The sequence below is a fragment of the Alligator mississippiensis genome, chromosome 12 (assembly GCF_030867095.1).
Source record: "Alligator mississippiensis isolate rAllMis1 chromosome 12, rAllMis1, whole genome shotgun sequence".
Taxonomy (NCBI): Eukaryota; Metazoa; Chordata; order Crocodylia; family Alligatoridae; genus Alligator; species Alligator mississippiensis.
In genome coordinates, this window is record NC_081835.1 from 3,323,383 (window position 1) to 3,338,491 (window position 15,109).

General features: G+C 46.1%; 1 protein-coding gene across 1 annotated transcript in view; it reads right to left on the bottom strand.

The window, feature by feature from the left end:
- Nucleotides 1-1,387: 1,387 nt before the first annotated feature.
- LOC106739677 (cadherin-related family member 3) overlaps nt 1,388-15,109 on the bottom strand; it is a 46,853-nt gene continuing 33,131 nt past the window's right edge. Inside the window, exons 12-19 of the mRNA XM_059715996.1 lie at nt 12,716-12,948; nt 6,935-7,106; nt 6,603-6,832; nt 5,026-5,225; nt 4,053-4,072; nt 3,911-3,942; nt 2,678-2,726; nt 1,388-1,575 (exon numbers count right to left, since the gene is read on the bottom strand). Coding sequence (XP_059571979.1) covers nt 1,388-1,575; nt 2,678-2,726; nt 3,911-3,942; nt 4,053-4,072; nt 5,026-5,225; nt 6,603-6,832; nt 6,935-7,106; nt 12,716-12,948 — 1,124 coding nt within the window. The remainder of the gene's footprint in view (nt 1,576-2,677; nt 2,727-3,910; nt 3,943-4,052; nt 4,073-5,025; nt 5,226-6,602; nt 6,833-6,934; nt 7,107-12,715; nt 12,949-15,109) is intronic.

A 15,109-nucleotide genomic window follows, 5' to 3' on the forward strand; every position in this document is an offset into this window, starting at 1 on the left:
CCTGCAAGCAAGACTTGGCTTCAGGTCTGCCTGTCTAGTCTGAGTGTGTTTGAAAGGGAGCAAATTCCTGAAAGAAGCATGGATCATCCATAGCCGGAAGCTGGCTGGCGTGATGCACAATCCCAGCAACGAGTGACAGTAGGTGTCAAGGAGCATGTTGTGTAGCAGCCATGTCGCCCTGGCTGGACTATTTGCTCCCCTGTTAACTAACTAGGGTCAGGCTTGCACAGCGCCTGCAATAGGGGATCTTCAAGGACACACTGCAGTACCTGGCACTACTATTTCACCAAGTGCCACTCTTCCTTCTGGACCATTACTTGACCAGTGCCCACTCTGGTGTTCAATATAACACGCTACCGGGCAATACAGGAGCGCTCTGTGAATGAGGGGGCATGTTTGCATATTTTGAATGTGCAAATAGTTATCAGGTAAAAGGCCAGTAGATGGGATTTAAGACGATGTCATGTAATCCTTAGGTTTTGTAGGCTCAGGACAACTTGTTTTTGTGTATTGCAAAGACCTGCTTTTGCACAACTCCATACTGGCTCAGCTGAAGAGATGTCATTTGGATTGGAGGTCATGACTGCTTGTGCTCATTAAAGATCCCATGCCGATACTCGGTAGGACCGGAGATATTCGCCTCAGCTGTCCAGGCTGTTTCTATTTTGAATTGCTGCATCTCAGCTCACCTTGTGCTTTTTATGGAACAGTATCCTTCTGTTCCTGTCCTAAACCACCGGGTAGATGTCGACTGCATGGTTAAAAACCTACCATGTTTTACCCGTGCTGAAAGGTATTCGGATAGCCAGATTACAGTTTTCAGGGTTTTTTTTCCATTATCAATTTTGTGCATTTCAAACCCCAATGGAATGAAGTTGCCTGTGAAAAGTCTGCTATATGGTTTTTCTTTGTTTTGTTCAAAGCTCAAAATCAAGAGAGAGAGAGAATTTTTTTTTTAAAGCTGTGCTACAGCTTAATTACTCAATGGAGAGCTGCAGCTCCAATTAGGACTTCAGTAAATGAACTTGGTGAGAGCTGGGACTGTGGAAAGGCTGAAAGTATAAGATACAACCACAGTAACAGATTTACTATAATTGCATATGTTGAAGCTGTTCTAACACTGCAAAACAGAACCATAATTGGATTAAAATATTTATTCACGGTGCCTACCCCATGTTATCACACACACAACAGTGTTCTATTAAAAAGTACATCCTAAAAGTTACATACTAATGTCTTAAACCTGTTGTTGGGTCCAATTTCAGGGTACCTATAACAACAAATTCTCCTTCACCCACAAAACCCATTGCACTGATTTGTCTTATTTAACCTGTTAATTGTGGTAGGGAAGAAAAATTGTTCTTGCTAACCAGATAAATACACCAATCTATGATTGCAAACCAGCCTTCAATTCCCTGTTAGTGAGACTCCTTGTTAGTGGTGCAAGGTTTGCAGCAGGGAGCTTCTGAGACACTGAGTAGATGTTGGTCAACTGCATCTTCTCCACCTTGGCATCTTCCTTCTTCCACTTCCTTGCTCCTGATTTGCTGTTGTACAGATACAGGTTCCCTGTGACTACTCGGGGGGGAAAAAACATATAGAGGTTATTTGGGGTAAAAGACTATATTTAAAAAAAAAAAAAAAATCAATCCATTGTACACAGCCTTTGTGTAAATGATCTATTCCACAATGTTGGCCTTGCGCTAACCGTTCTGAGCTGTGGCATGACTCCCAACCAGGAGAGGCAGGGACAGCACCAGATGTTAGGAATGCAAAAACCTATCTATCCCTCCCATGTTAATCATCCAATCTGTGCCACTGCCAGTAATGCGCTATCTACCATCGTGCATATTTGACACCTGCACTGGCTTTAACTATTCCAGTTCACAGGCATTGCACCATTCCCCTTGTAAAAAATACAGTTCATCACCTCTACAGTGAAGTCCTCATTACCAGGACAAGCTTTCTCAGCAATTGTCACATCACTTCCCTAATGCACTCTCATTCCAGGTTGGGAGTCTATACAAACCAGAGCCGGCAAATCTGCAGTATTTGTTGAATTTAGGGGGCGGCTGTCCCAACAGGCAGCCTGGTTCTGATTGCAGCATGGGGGAGTGGCCAGGTGCATTTATCCTGGACAGTCATGGTAACTCTACAATACTGGTATAATTCAGAGTGTATTAGACACTATGGGATACGGGTCTGCCTCTCAGTAATAGGGACTAAGACACGTCTGGGAACTGGGTTTGAGTTTGAGCAACAACTTCTGTACTGTAAATGTCCTTCACTCGGGCTGTGTGTCCTGCTTGGAGATCCAGGAGCTCTCGAGCTATTGCAATCCCCCTACGAAGGCCACTCTAGGTGGGAAAAGTAATATTTTTTTGGGTGCATTCAGGTGTGAATTTAAACCAATGCAATTTTGCTGCCAGCACCTCCTATGTGATTCCTTTAGTGCCTTACTCAGTGTGATGGATTTTTTTTCTCTTTATCTGACCTCCCTACCCCTGTTTTACATGAGACAAACAAGAAATGTACCTTAGTGCGTGCCCATGTAGGGGTTATACAGTGGGATAACAGGTAAAACCTTCCCACATAGACAAGTCCTATGTTTCAAAGCAATCAATTCTAAAACACTTGGGTTGTGCATGCCTGCTCTTCCCCCAAAAGCAGCCATTACCTGGATCCCTGGCTTCTCCATCAAACTTGGTCTTGTATTTAGCCATTTCCTTAGGAAGAGGAAGGAAAAAAATGCTGAGCACCTTCTATATGGAAGATTTGACTTTGTGGGCAAGTGCTGGTAGAAGCCAACCTGCTGGGCCCAGACTGCCTAGACCCTGCAAGATGAGCAAATGCCAAGCCCATTCTGCAAGGGACCAAGGAACAGGGCACAGTAGGGGCCAGGGACCTAAGGACAAGATGCAGGCATCTGTCAGGCGGCCAACACCCACTGCCCATCCCTAGCAAAGACGGAGGATGGTCCAGTGATGAGGGCACTGGCTGAGGAGACTTGGGGTAAAGCCCTTCCCTGCTACATGTGTCTCATGAAACCTTGGGCCAGTCACTTAGCATCCCTGTTGCAACAGTTCCCCATCTGTGAAATGGCATTGGTATCACAGCCCACTTCGCTGGGGTATTGGACCGGGCAGAGCTCGGACGCCCTGGAAATAGGGAAGTGCCCTGGAGGAACAGAACATAGGCGCAAGCTTAGCACAGCCGGGGAGAGCCAAGCTGTGCATTTCTATTGCGTGAAACAGCCAGGAATATTATTTCTGGGAGGTGATTCATTTTGATTGCCCAGTGCTCTGCATGCTTAGTTACTCCATCATATTATTACATTTTGCATCATTGGTTTAGTTTCGTCCATTTTTTGCAAGCCTGCTGCAAGTAATATAATACTCTAACACTCCTGTCTATTCAGGTGCATGAATGAGGTAGCTGTGCTGGTCCAGGAATTATGCGAGAGTTGAGGATTTCCTAGGGTGATATCTTTTATTGGTCTAACTGCATAGTTGGGATAGAGATGGACAACCTATCAAATGCAAAGCATTCTTCATCAGGTCTGCAGAATGTCTTGAAGAAGAATGGCTTGCATTCAAAGGCTTGTCTGCCTCTATCCCAGCTATGCATTTGGTCCAATAAAAGAAATCCTGGCCTCCTGAACACACATAGGAGCTTAAATTCTTGGGACCTCTCGTCTGGCGACCCAAATGCAAATCAATTTATATACAAAATCCCACTTTGCTTGAATGCCAGAATGGGAAGATGTCCAGCCTATTGGATCTGGACATTATTCCACACTCAGTTCTGAGTATTTAAACCATGAAAGTTAGCTTGTAAACTTCGAGGCCGGGTCAAGGTGATTCAGAATATGTTCCATATTGCGTGGAATAAAATTGATAATTTTACTTACCATTACCACTTCTACTGGTTTCTTTTTGGCTCCTGTTTCAACAAGAAAAGGCATGTCTGATGAGTATGTGATACCACTGCAGAACATAACAATTGCCTCTAGAGCAACTGGGACAAAGGGCATGTAGTCAGCAGTGTCTTACCTGGTGTAAATGTCTCCACTCTGCAAAAGAAGTAAATAAAAAGGAGTTAAACCGGTTACGTAAGCCTATGGCACAGAAACTGTTTACACTGGGTACATTAAATACCCGGAGCACAGCAAATGGTATCAATGCCTAAATTTAGGAGCAGATCTGCAAAGCACTAGAGCCAAGGATTTGAGTGGCTGCAAGGGGTCTCGCTGCTTGGAGTTACTTGTGCTGGCTGAGAGTCGGAGCTTGCTGGAGAAAACAGGCGATCCCTGTTTAATAACAGAAATGGTACTTACTAGCCAGTCTCCCCTGTGATAAAGAGAGTATAATGGCCTGACATTTAATGTGACAGCATTTGAAGCAAAGGGCACATGCTCTTGCTAATTTTAAATTGCATAATTAAATTAAAAAAAAATGATAGGGCTAATTGTTGGTACAAATTAGGTACAGAAGGATTCACAAACATTTTCACACATACTCAGCGACTGTCTGACTACTTAGGGAACAGAACAGCCAGTGATACACCACTAATGAGAAAATGCAAAGATTTGGAAAAGTAGCAGCATGTTGCATTGGGAGAGGACTGTTATGGCTAGTCAAAAACCATATTTCTGAGGTTTTGTTTTTGTTTTTTAAGCAGAAATGTGGATTTTTGACTAAATTGTATTGTTTTTTCCTAAAAAAAACCAACAAAACAAAACTTTGTGCACCACAGAAAACATCAACTTTTTGTGGAAAACATGTAAAACCCCCAAAGTCTGCAGTTTCCCACTGAATAAATGGAAATTTCCCAATTGCAAGATAAATGTTTGTTTTGTTTTTTTCAATGAAAAGCCTTTTTTGAGGAAAATGCTCGTTTCCCCCCCCCTGTTCCTGTAACCAGCCCTCCATTGTTTAAAAGGCATTCATAGAAATGTTAAATTAATTGAGATAGATTGCTAATGCACATGGTATTCGCTGTGCTGAAGAAATGCAGCACACGTACCCCTTCTCTGCTTTGGCGGTCTTGCTCAGCGCGGTGAAGCAGGTTTCCTTGAAGCTTGTGCGCGTCCAAACCAGATGGCACCCCCAAGCCACCAAGCCCACGGCGAGAATGGCCATCAGGGTGAAGATGAAGGGAACGTACCAGTCCGTAGGATCGTAGGTGTTGACAGCAGTGTACATAATGGTCAGTCCTTTTTTGTGCTGTTGACATAAGTATTCTTGTCAGAAAGAGCAAGCAACTTGTCCTGCCAGATGGTGGTTAATATTTTTAAGCAAAAACTGGGTTGGTGAGCGAGTGTTTTGCTTGAGAAAAAGTTCTGTGGATATTGGTAATACTAACTGCATGATGTTCTGCTAAAGGTCAAGGCAGCCCTTTTTTTTTTTAACTTCTTTTTGCATCTAAAGGAGATGAAACCTCTTTAGGTGACATCCACAGATTGCATTTGCCGATGTATAAATGCAAGCACACAAAGGGGTCAAATGCTTAAGGGAGCGCTGGGCAGTGGGGGGATGAGCTAAGGCAAGAGCTCTTTTTATTCTTCACACAATTTGCTCTTTTTTTTGGCGCCTCTCCGCTTGTTGGTTTCCGTCGTTTGCTGCATCCTTGTTATGCAACTCCCGAGAGCAGGAACTGTCTTTTCATTCCTCACCTCACACATCCCTGAGCTCTGCGTGAGGCTGCTAGGCACTAGCACAATGCAAATGAAAGGTTATAAAATGCAATGCCGAGGCAAGCGAGCAAATAAACTTGTGGCTTATGCCTTGGAGGAGAGTTGGGGCAACAGTTGGCAGAGACGATGCTATGGCAAGCGATGCCCTGGTATATAATAATTGTGCCCTGCAATCAGTCCAGCCTGCTCTCGGCCCTCCTGTGACAGCCTAGCACGGCATGGAGCTGGTGGCTGATATATAACGCAGCTCAGACCCGGCCACTTAATTGTTTTTGAAGGCTAACGAGCACCCGGGAGCATGTCTGGCTGTGAAGCACCTGAACCAGCCAGGGGGAATTGTTACAAGAAAGCAGCAAATAAGAAAGATGGAAGTGATTGCCTTCAACAAGTTTCTGCCTCGGACCTACTGAGTCTGATTGGGAACGCGGCATTGCTGAGCTTGGAGGTGGGGGTAATTTGGGAAGGGGGACTCGCTGGAGTGGAGAGCTGGAGGGCTGCTGGGCTGGGAAGGGAGGCAGCAGGTTTGGCAATGGGATGCTGCTGAATCAGGATGGTGAGGAAGGGCACAGGGCACTTTTGCTTGTTCATGGTTAGGGTCAGATTGTGACTAGCCCTATGGAGCCGCTTAAGAAGCCAAGGTCCCCGTTGCAACGGCAAGTGTAGTATCTCCAGTCTACGCCAGACACAGCTGCAAGCCTTTGCACGGGTGGCAGGGCACGCAAGGGTGGGGAACGGCTTGTGATCCTGGGATCGAACCCCAAGGGAGAGCTTTCTTTGGGACTCGGGCCTCTCTGGAGGCCAGCTGGTAGTGAGGCACAATCAGGAGCACCTCAGCCAGCGTGCTCCTTTGCAATCGCAGAAAGGACATTTTTCTGCTGTGCTGCAATGAAGCATAGGCAGGACTTACCGGAGCAGGGGTAGGGTTGGCTCTAAGAACATGGACATCTATTAAGACAGTCCCCGTCCTGGCCTTGGTCCCGGTAATGTTGTACAGGTTGTCATCAATGATGTTCACCACGAGGTGGTAGCGCTGCCGGGACTTGGCCCCGGCTTCCAAATGAAAAGGTGTTTTCACAATTAGCTCGGGCGTGCTGGACCCTCGGGCTGGGTCAAAACCGAAGTGATTGTTTCTATTGCCTAAAAATGGGGGGGAAAAATAGGAAAGGTATAAATGCTTCCAAAGGAAGTGACCAGCGATGGAGCATTCATTGCAGCAAACTTTAAAAAAAACTCCTTTACCGGAGACAATCTCAAACCGCATGGCCAAATCACTGGAGTCTCTGTCATGGCAAACAAGCATAAACCTATCGATGTTTGTCCCAACGGTAACATTATCAAATATGACTGCCTGATGCACCCGGGGGCTGCAGACTGGCGGTTCGTCGTTCTCGTCTTCAATGTCAATTGTAACCTGCGAAGGATCCAAGGAAAATGAGACGGTAGAGCTATAATTATGTATATTTATATCCATCTTTTATGCACTGTGTCGATTCTGTGGACAACGTGAATCTTTGTAATGGATTTGCTGACTGGGAAAAGTTGTAATTCATGGGCCAATATGGCTAAAAGCTTATAACTCCCTGGTGTGACATTACCTACAACCCAGATAGATAGATACCTGAGAATTACGCTTTTTATTCTTCAAGTTGACAATCCCCTGGCACTGTGGATGCTGCTTTCAGTGCTATACTGCTCCTGGCTCAGTCACTCGAAGCTTTCAGGTTTTATTTTGTACTAGGAAATCAACTGTGTTTCTTTTTTTAAACCACAGAACAGGGGGGGAAAATACATTATCAGGAGACAGGTTGAGGATGCTGTGCTTGAATTTATGAATTGTAGGGTGGGTAGTAAATGCAAAGATCCATCCCCCCCTCATTCCTGTGGAAGGGTATAATGGAGGCTGAAAATGCAGTTGCAGCATCCAAGCTGCCCTTCAGGAAGCTTGTGGGTCATGGGCATCATGGAAAAGGAGGCATGAACCAGCTCTGTGATGCACTTCTTCCTAACCTCCTTCTGAAGTTTCATGTCGTGAGGTCTGCTTGAGATGCTGACCTGCCCTCACCTTTTCTAGAGTATCCAAGCACCTGAGAACCTATAGCAAATTTATCCTCATAGCACTGCTGTGATGCAGAGAAGTACTATTGGTATTAAACCCATTCTGTAGCTGGGGAAACTCAGGCACAGAGAAACTCAAGGCAACTTCAGCTGCCTGACTGCCTTTGAAGATCCAAGCCTGTAGCAACACAAAGTCTGTGGAAAGACTACAACCACGTTTCCCAAATGCAAGGCTTGTCCCCTGACCTCTGGTCCACCTGTGCTTTCATGGAGGATTTTCAGGTGAGGATACACATGGGATGGAGGAGTATGCAACCCTCAACTGATGCAGAATATGTTGCTAATTTATCATGAGTGTTGGAGGAGACATTTGATATTAGGTATGAAGCCGTAACCTTAGACAAACTGAAGCCCCCATGGGTTTTGCACCAAAACCCTGGCAAGTGAGCAAGTATCCAGGCATTGACGTGGACAGCAATGTCACAAGCGGTGTGAATGAAACACGGAAAGTGAAACATCAAACTCCCAAGAGTCAGGACATTGGAAAACGTTAGGCTTGCTCCTCCTATGCCGGGTCAGCCAGTACTCCTGAAATGTCAGTAGTACGTTATAATCCCCATTTGGGGGAAAAACAAGATGAAAAGCTTTCAATGAGTACAATATAGCAATGCTGTAACTTCAGAGGCATTTGGACTTTCAAGGGCAGGTGATTTATAACCAGTTACATTGAGGTTTTATGGTGTGGGGAGCTATTTGGCTTTCAGGAGCTTAAACCCCATTGCTTTTTTTTTTCCCCCAGCAAATTTTGAAAATACCTGGGATGCCTTGTGCGCTTTTCCATCTTGGTTGTCACGACAAACTTCCCTGCCTGGTTGCTGTTTTTCCTAGTGGGTGAACAAGGTCTTCCAGCTTCCTCGCCTATTAGCTGGAATGTGATGGTGACCATGAAGCCCATGCAAATACCCAAAGCCATGCTCCTCTCCCAAGGACAAAAATCCTATTGTACCTAATGTTATCCTGCTAGGAAACCCGTTTACATTTTATACAATGGATATCTTAATCTGAGACGTGGGAGCAGTGGATTCCACACTGACTGGGTGCTTGATTGAGAGAGACGAGCCTGATGTCAAGAAGAGGTCTACCCAAGTATAGCATCCCATGGGGCTAGTGTGAACAAGACGCACTGGTTTCTCCAACCGACCACACTGAAGGGAGTGATGGAGCAGCATCACATTCAGCTGCCTTTGACTCTCCGCACCAAATAACTGATAAGTACTGACAACTGAAGTCAGCTTTTCAGTACAACTTGATCCTCTGCCTCTGGACCACAGTGACTTGACCACTGTACCTAATAAGCCAGATGGAGGGGATCCAGTTGAACCCCATTACAGACTACCCGTTGTGAAAGGAGGCCAACAGCAAATCCATTTCTGAAGATTTTTTGCTGCTAATGCTCTATTAGTGACGAGTGATGGGAGGTTCATGGAGTCAACCCCATAGCCTTTTTTTTTGGCTTGGGGACCTTCCACAGGGTGTAAGCTGCAGCAGCGAGTGATGACGGGAGGTGAGAGCTCTTCAAAATGCATTATGGCCATAATTAGTGACTGCTGTCGCAGGTTTCTTAATGAGGATATCAGGGAATGGGGAAAGCATGCTAATTTACATGGAAAAGATCAAAATAGCAGTGATTCTCAAATGCCAGTGCCTGAATGTCAGATGAAAGGATAAAGGTTGCCTGCCTCGGAGATGATGAGTGATGGCACCATCCCCCGTGACCTTCACCGGGATACCCCGCCGCGCTTGTCTCCGGTGAGAACGCCTTGGAGATGACTTAACTTTCCTTCACCTTATCGCTAACTTGGCCAAACTGCAGGCACCTTTGCTCAGTGCTTGGGCATCTGTCTAAAGACCCAACTGCCTGCCTTCCCCCCTGCTGGGAGCTGTGCAAGAGATGACTTTCAGGAGGTTTAAGGAAGTCTGCTTTTACACAGACACTATAATATGTTCTCCTACCAGGTGCCGTGGCTCTTTCCTATGGAGGGAAGAACCTGACAGCTTGTATTTAAAAAAAAAAAATTAAAAAAAGAAAAGAATAAGACCTCCTTACAGCTTTGCAGCTTTTTAAGGTGCACAGGATATTGCCCGCCTTTCCTGCGCTAGGTATGGGGAGGGGACTTCCATCTGGCTCCTGTCAAAGTCAGTGGTCCATCTTCTATTGACTTCGGTGCTAGAGAATCAATATGACGGCATTCGCTGTCTGCCGGTGGCCGTGTGTAAGGGCTGTCCTCGCGATCTCAGTCAGCCTATAGATCTCCTTCCAGAAAGCAAGATGCAAAGGGCAGCCAGCTAGAGAGGAGGTGGCTCTGGGTCTTTGGAGGATCTGCAGACTCCGTCTCTGCTGGCTTTCCCCCTCCAGCTGTGCTGCAAGCTGGTGCGGATAATGCACACGCTCGGATTGTAACTTGTAATCGATTTAAAAACCTGCTGCTGCTCTTACGCTAATCCTGTGTCGGCAAGTATTAATTAAAATGTTCCCGGTAACCTGGGACACAACAACCCACGCGTGCTCTAAAATGCCACAGGAGCTGTAGATCAGCTCCCCGGGCCTCTGACATGATGGGAAGCTCTGAGGAGGCCAGCTGTGGCTCTGAGTCTGTGCTGTTTGCTGCCCCTTGATCTACAAGACCGGAGAAGAGGGGTGGGAGGTGCTGGAGCAGGGATTTTTATCACTGAAGCCATTATCATCCAGCCATGGCTTATTCCACCAGCATCTAGTTTATTCTCACCTCCTCATCATCCAGGAGAACCTGGCAATCAGGAGGATGCCACTTCATCTTGAGAAAAGCTCATTGCATTTGCAGAGTCCCTCAGCATGGAGCCGTGGCTGCATAACCCCTGTTAGCTGTACCTCCTAGCACACGCATCGCCGTATGTGTGCTCTTGGGCACTTGGTAGATATTTCAGGCTGCAGATCGCTTCTTGACTTGTTAATGCAGCAAAATCTATTCCCAGGCTTGGCTATGACAAACCCAGCTGTCAGGGAGTTGAATACTGGGGAACGTTGTAGAGGGTATGGGTCACTTTTTTTTTTTCCTAGTGATATTTCATAGTTTCACATCTCGGGAGCATATCTGAACATTTCTTTTCCTTTCTAACCACTGAGGGCTCACAGCCCCCTTGCCTCAAGTTTTAGGAAGTGAAATCCAGAGTATCTTCATAAGTCTTTGCTGCGTTCAAGCTGCTTTGACATCATAACCAGGATAACATGATTTCACAGGAAAACCGAAGCCTGGCTTCCTAGGTAGCAAGTGCTTACATTTGTGCTTTGCACTGAATTATTTGGCAGGCCAGCTATCCACTAAGATGAGGAGAATACGTTCCACAGAAATCCTCACTAGCTAGAAATGGCAGGCAGTTCTTTCTGCAAATAAACTGTTCAGCTTCTGCTCGAATCCTGCCTCGATAAGCAAAGGCAGCAGCTGGAGTATAATGCATTAATGCAAAGAAGCACCAAGCTGCAGCAACATTTGAAATGGAAACCTGTCGTGGGGCCCATGCTGCAGTTGAGGAGAGGGGGGTACAGGTTTTGAGCCAGAGCGGGAGATGCAGGTAATCCGAAGCCAAAGCACTTCTGTTTTACATCACTTTGAAAAGGTTTTGGGTGCAGGGGCATTGCCAAATTCACCCAGGGCAGAGCGGGCCCTAGTCATCTGACCTCTCACCCAAGGCCTATGCCAGTGCCAGTCTGCTGATTGCAAGATGAGTTTAGAAGTGTCTGCAGTGCTTGGTCACGACCACTGCCAAAGCAATTTGAAAACGGAGCCAGCAACCTAGGGGCAGATTTGCTAGTGCACAAAGACATTATCCAGAGCAGTCTTGTGCACTGTGTCATGCCTCCTCTTGCAGTCCCTCTTGCTTTCTTAATGGAAAGGGCCCATCCTCTTCTGCACACAGTAAATGAGGCCCCCTTTGCTCCCTGACTCACTTGAAATTCAGGGCTGTGAGCAATAAAAGATCAAATCAACATGCTCCTCTGCCATCAGCCACACTCCTTCTGCAAAGCAAAGCCCTGTGGGCCTTGCAAGGGAAGGAAAGAAGATGTTGCTGTGAGCAGGGGCCAGCTTCAGATCTGTTTGCATGGCCATGGGTGACCCTCCATCTCCTGCTAGGCAGAGCACTTTCCTTTCACCCCCATCCACGCCTGCTCTCCTGTCCCACCCTGGCTCCATCCTCTGCTCATCCTCTTGTCTCCTGCCCCTTGTATCTTGCTATTGCTCCCATTATGTGCCCTCGCTGCATCTCTATACCCCACAACCCTGCCTTCACTCTCTGTCCTTCATCCCATCGTGAGTTTCTGCTCCTTCCTTTTGCATGGCTTCTGTCTTCTGCCACGTCTCTAGCATCCCATCACTTTATCTTCCCCTGAATGCACATTAGTCCTTCAGTTCCCAGCCTGTGCCAGGATGCTCGAGCCTGGCTCCCAACAGTTCAATGTTTCGAATTGGATCCTGCTCACAGTAGATTGCATGGCTGTCCAAAATCTAAGCATGTGCTACCACTGAGCTCACTTGGCCCATAGGATTTAAATAGGACTGGAGCACCTCAGGCTCAGCCTCTTCTTGATGATGAGGGAGAGGAGATAAGTGGCATTTCCCACTTGTGGGACCAAAATGGGACCTAGAGGTCTGGACCCCTCCTTCTCCCTTGCATGTGAGTGATGAAGTAGATAATAGGACATCCCTAGTCATACTAGTTACCAGCACCCTGAGAAAATGGCCAGTCTAGTCTTCCAGGAGCTGAGGATTCGCACAGATAATCTCTCAATTGGCTGCACTCTTCAGGTTTCCTTTACAATCTGCAGCTGCATGCCTCTTGCTTTTGATGAAAGCTGAGATCCTGGAGCGCCAAGCAGCAGCATTGGAGGGGGGCTCTCTACTAGCTCCATCCAAACCAAGTCATCCTTACCATGGTGACAGCTGTGCGTGGATGAGCGGGATCGCAATCAACAGCTTGGACAGCAAGTTTGTATTGTCGGATGGATTCGTAGTCTGGCTGGGTTATCAGCTCTATTGTTCCGGATGCTGGGTCCACCCAAAATATCTGAACAGGTGGTGGGTTCCCACGGACTATTCTGTAAGCGATGCAGTTTGGTGGGTAGTCGTTGTCTATGGCAGTCACTTTTCCAACCATGTAGTGGGCTGTAAGAGGGAAATATTTTATCAATGATTAAGACTGGGAGACTGATTTTGTCCATTTAATTTTACCTAGCTTGGTGTTTACCAGGGGCAGCTGTGATTGTTCAGCACCAAGGGAAATCAACCCCTAATATTTTTTCTGGAAGTGCAGGTTTCTCATAAGAGGGGCCACAGAGAGCTAGCAGCAGCAGGTAAAATTCCCCCATACTCTGCCAACAAGCCTCCTGTCTGGTAGGAATAAGGGGAAAGGAAAATCTTTGTGCCCCTTCAACTCTTGTCCATTTAGATCTATCTCATGCCACTGTGGAAACTGGGCCCAACAAAACTGCCGGCAGGTATTTGTATTTCTAGAAGCTGCCCAAGGGCAGCCCGCAACTCTCTTGTACTGCTTGCCCTTGGATGAGCCTCACTTTACACTGGGTGTGTCTACACATGCATTTATGCTGGCTTAAAGTAACTGCACAGTAAAAAGGACTAGGCTGGCATCTACACATGCAGGCATTAAAGTGCATTAATGCTGTGTGTGGACTGACTTGCAACTTATTGTGCAGTAACACTGTGCATGGACTGACTTGGGACTCACTTTAATCCCAAGTCAGTTTACAGACGTAGTGGTACTGTGCAGTAAGGCATCTACACGTGCATTACTGCGCAGTAACTAATCCGGCGTAAATTTGATACCTGCATGATTCAGGTATCAAATTTGCACTCAAGTCTGCATAAGTCACCATATTTACTGTGCAGTACGGCCATGCACATGTAGACGCACACCTGTACTATGCAGTAGTTTTGGTTACTGTGCAGTAAATGCACACGTGTAGAGGCGCTCACTGCGGACCTTTCATCTTCGCTTTGCTAAGGACCATCTCTGAGCACTGCTAACACTATAACTGTGTGCTGGCAACATGATGCAGCTCCCACCATGGAGCCAAACCCATACAAAAATATTCAATTGCTGGAAAGTGTGAAAGCGTCAGGCTTTGCATGCCAGCAGAGGCGAAAGGAAAGCAACCTTCTTGCCTTTATACCTTAGTGCGTTGTAGAAAAGCGACGGGTTAAAAAACGCAACAAACTTTGCACATGTGTGTGAAGAAGCTCTGTAATTTTCACATTTAACACTCGGTTAAGTCTAATGGAAAGCTGCTATTTTTCTGTAGGTGTGAAATTAACCTTTCAATAAAACTAAAAGCTATCTTGAGCATTTCCAAGCTGAAGTTTTAAAATAGAGCAATTATGAAACTTGCTGAAAGCCTGCCAAGTTTTCTTGTCGAAAACTATTGCAAATGAATTATGTTTCCCTTATGAATTGCAGCACAAAGTGATGGAACTTTAGTTTGTGTTTAAATTTGCTTTGGTTAAAAACGATTCACAGTTTAAAGAAAATGAATATACATATTTTTGGACAGAGATGTCAAACTCCATCAGGGAAAATTACTTTCAGTATTTGAGATCATTACAAGCTGTCAAAAATACTATAGTTATCTATATCCCCTACAAAGCAATTGTGCTTTCATATGAAAAAGGGAGACTTTTTATTTCTTGGGCTATTTAAGAGAGAACTGTGTGCTATGCAGTGGATACCAAGAACCCAGCTCTAGCACCCACGTGGTGCTACTCCCTCCTTTTCCTTCTCACCCCCCCCAAATCCTGCAGCAATTTGTCTTCTCTTACACATAAAGGTGGCAGATGACAGTCAGTCCCTGAGACCACAAACTGGTGCATCCCTAGTTCAATAGGCACCTGATTCTGCAGGCCGTGGCCACACTATTTTTGACTTTAAGGGCACAGAAGAAATGTCAGGTCTTCGAAGGTAGACCAGACAGCAAACGTGGCTGTGCTCTTGTCGGATATCAGCCAACCACATCTGTTGCAGTTCGATCTGGGAAGTGACCTCTTGGGTCTATTTCTCTGAAACGAGCTTTTTGGCAATATTAGCCCAGTTTTGCCAAGCATATCATCATGGCTGGGGCTGTATGTCCCAGTAGGAAGCTCTTCCATCAAAGTTTCTTTGACCTGGCTCTAAATGGCAGAGAGCGTTTGAACTGCTGGCAGAAGGAAAGTGTCGTGACCTCATTCAATTAGAAAAAAGGGAACGTGTCTTGAGCCAAGGTAAATTTTTGTGCCGCAAGTCTGGGATGTGAAACTCCCCCCGTCTAACATCACT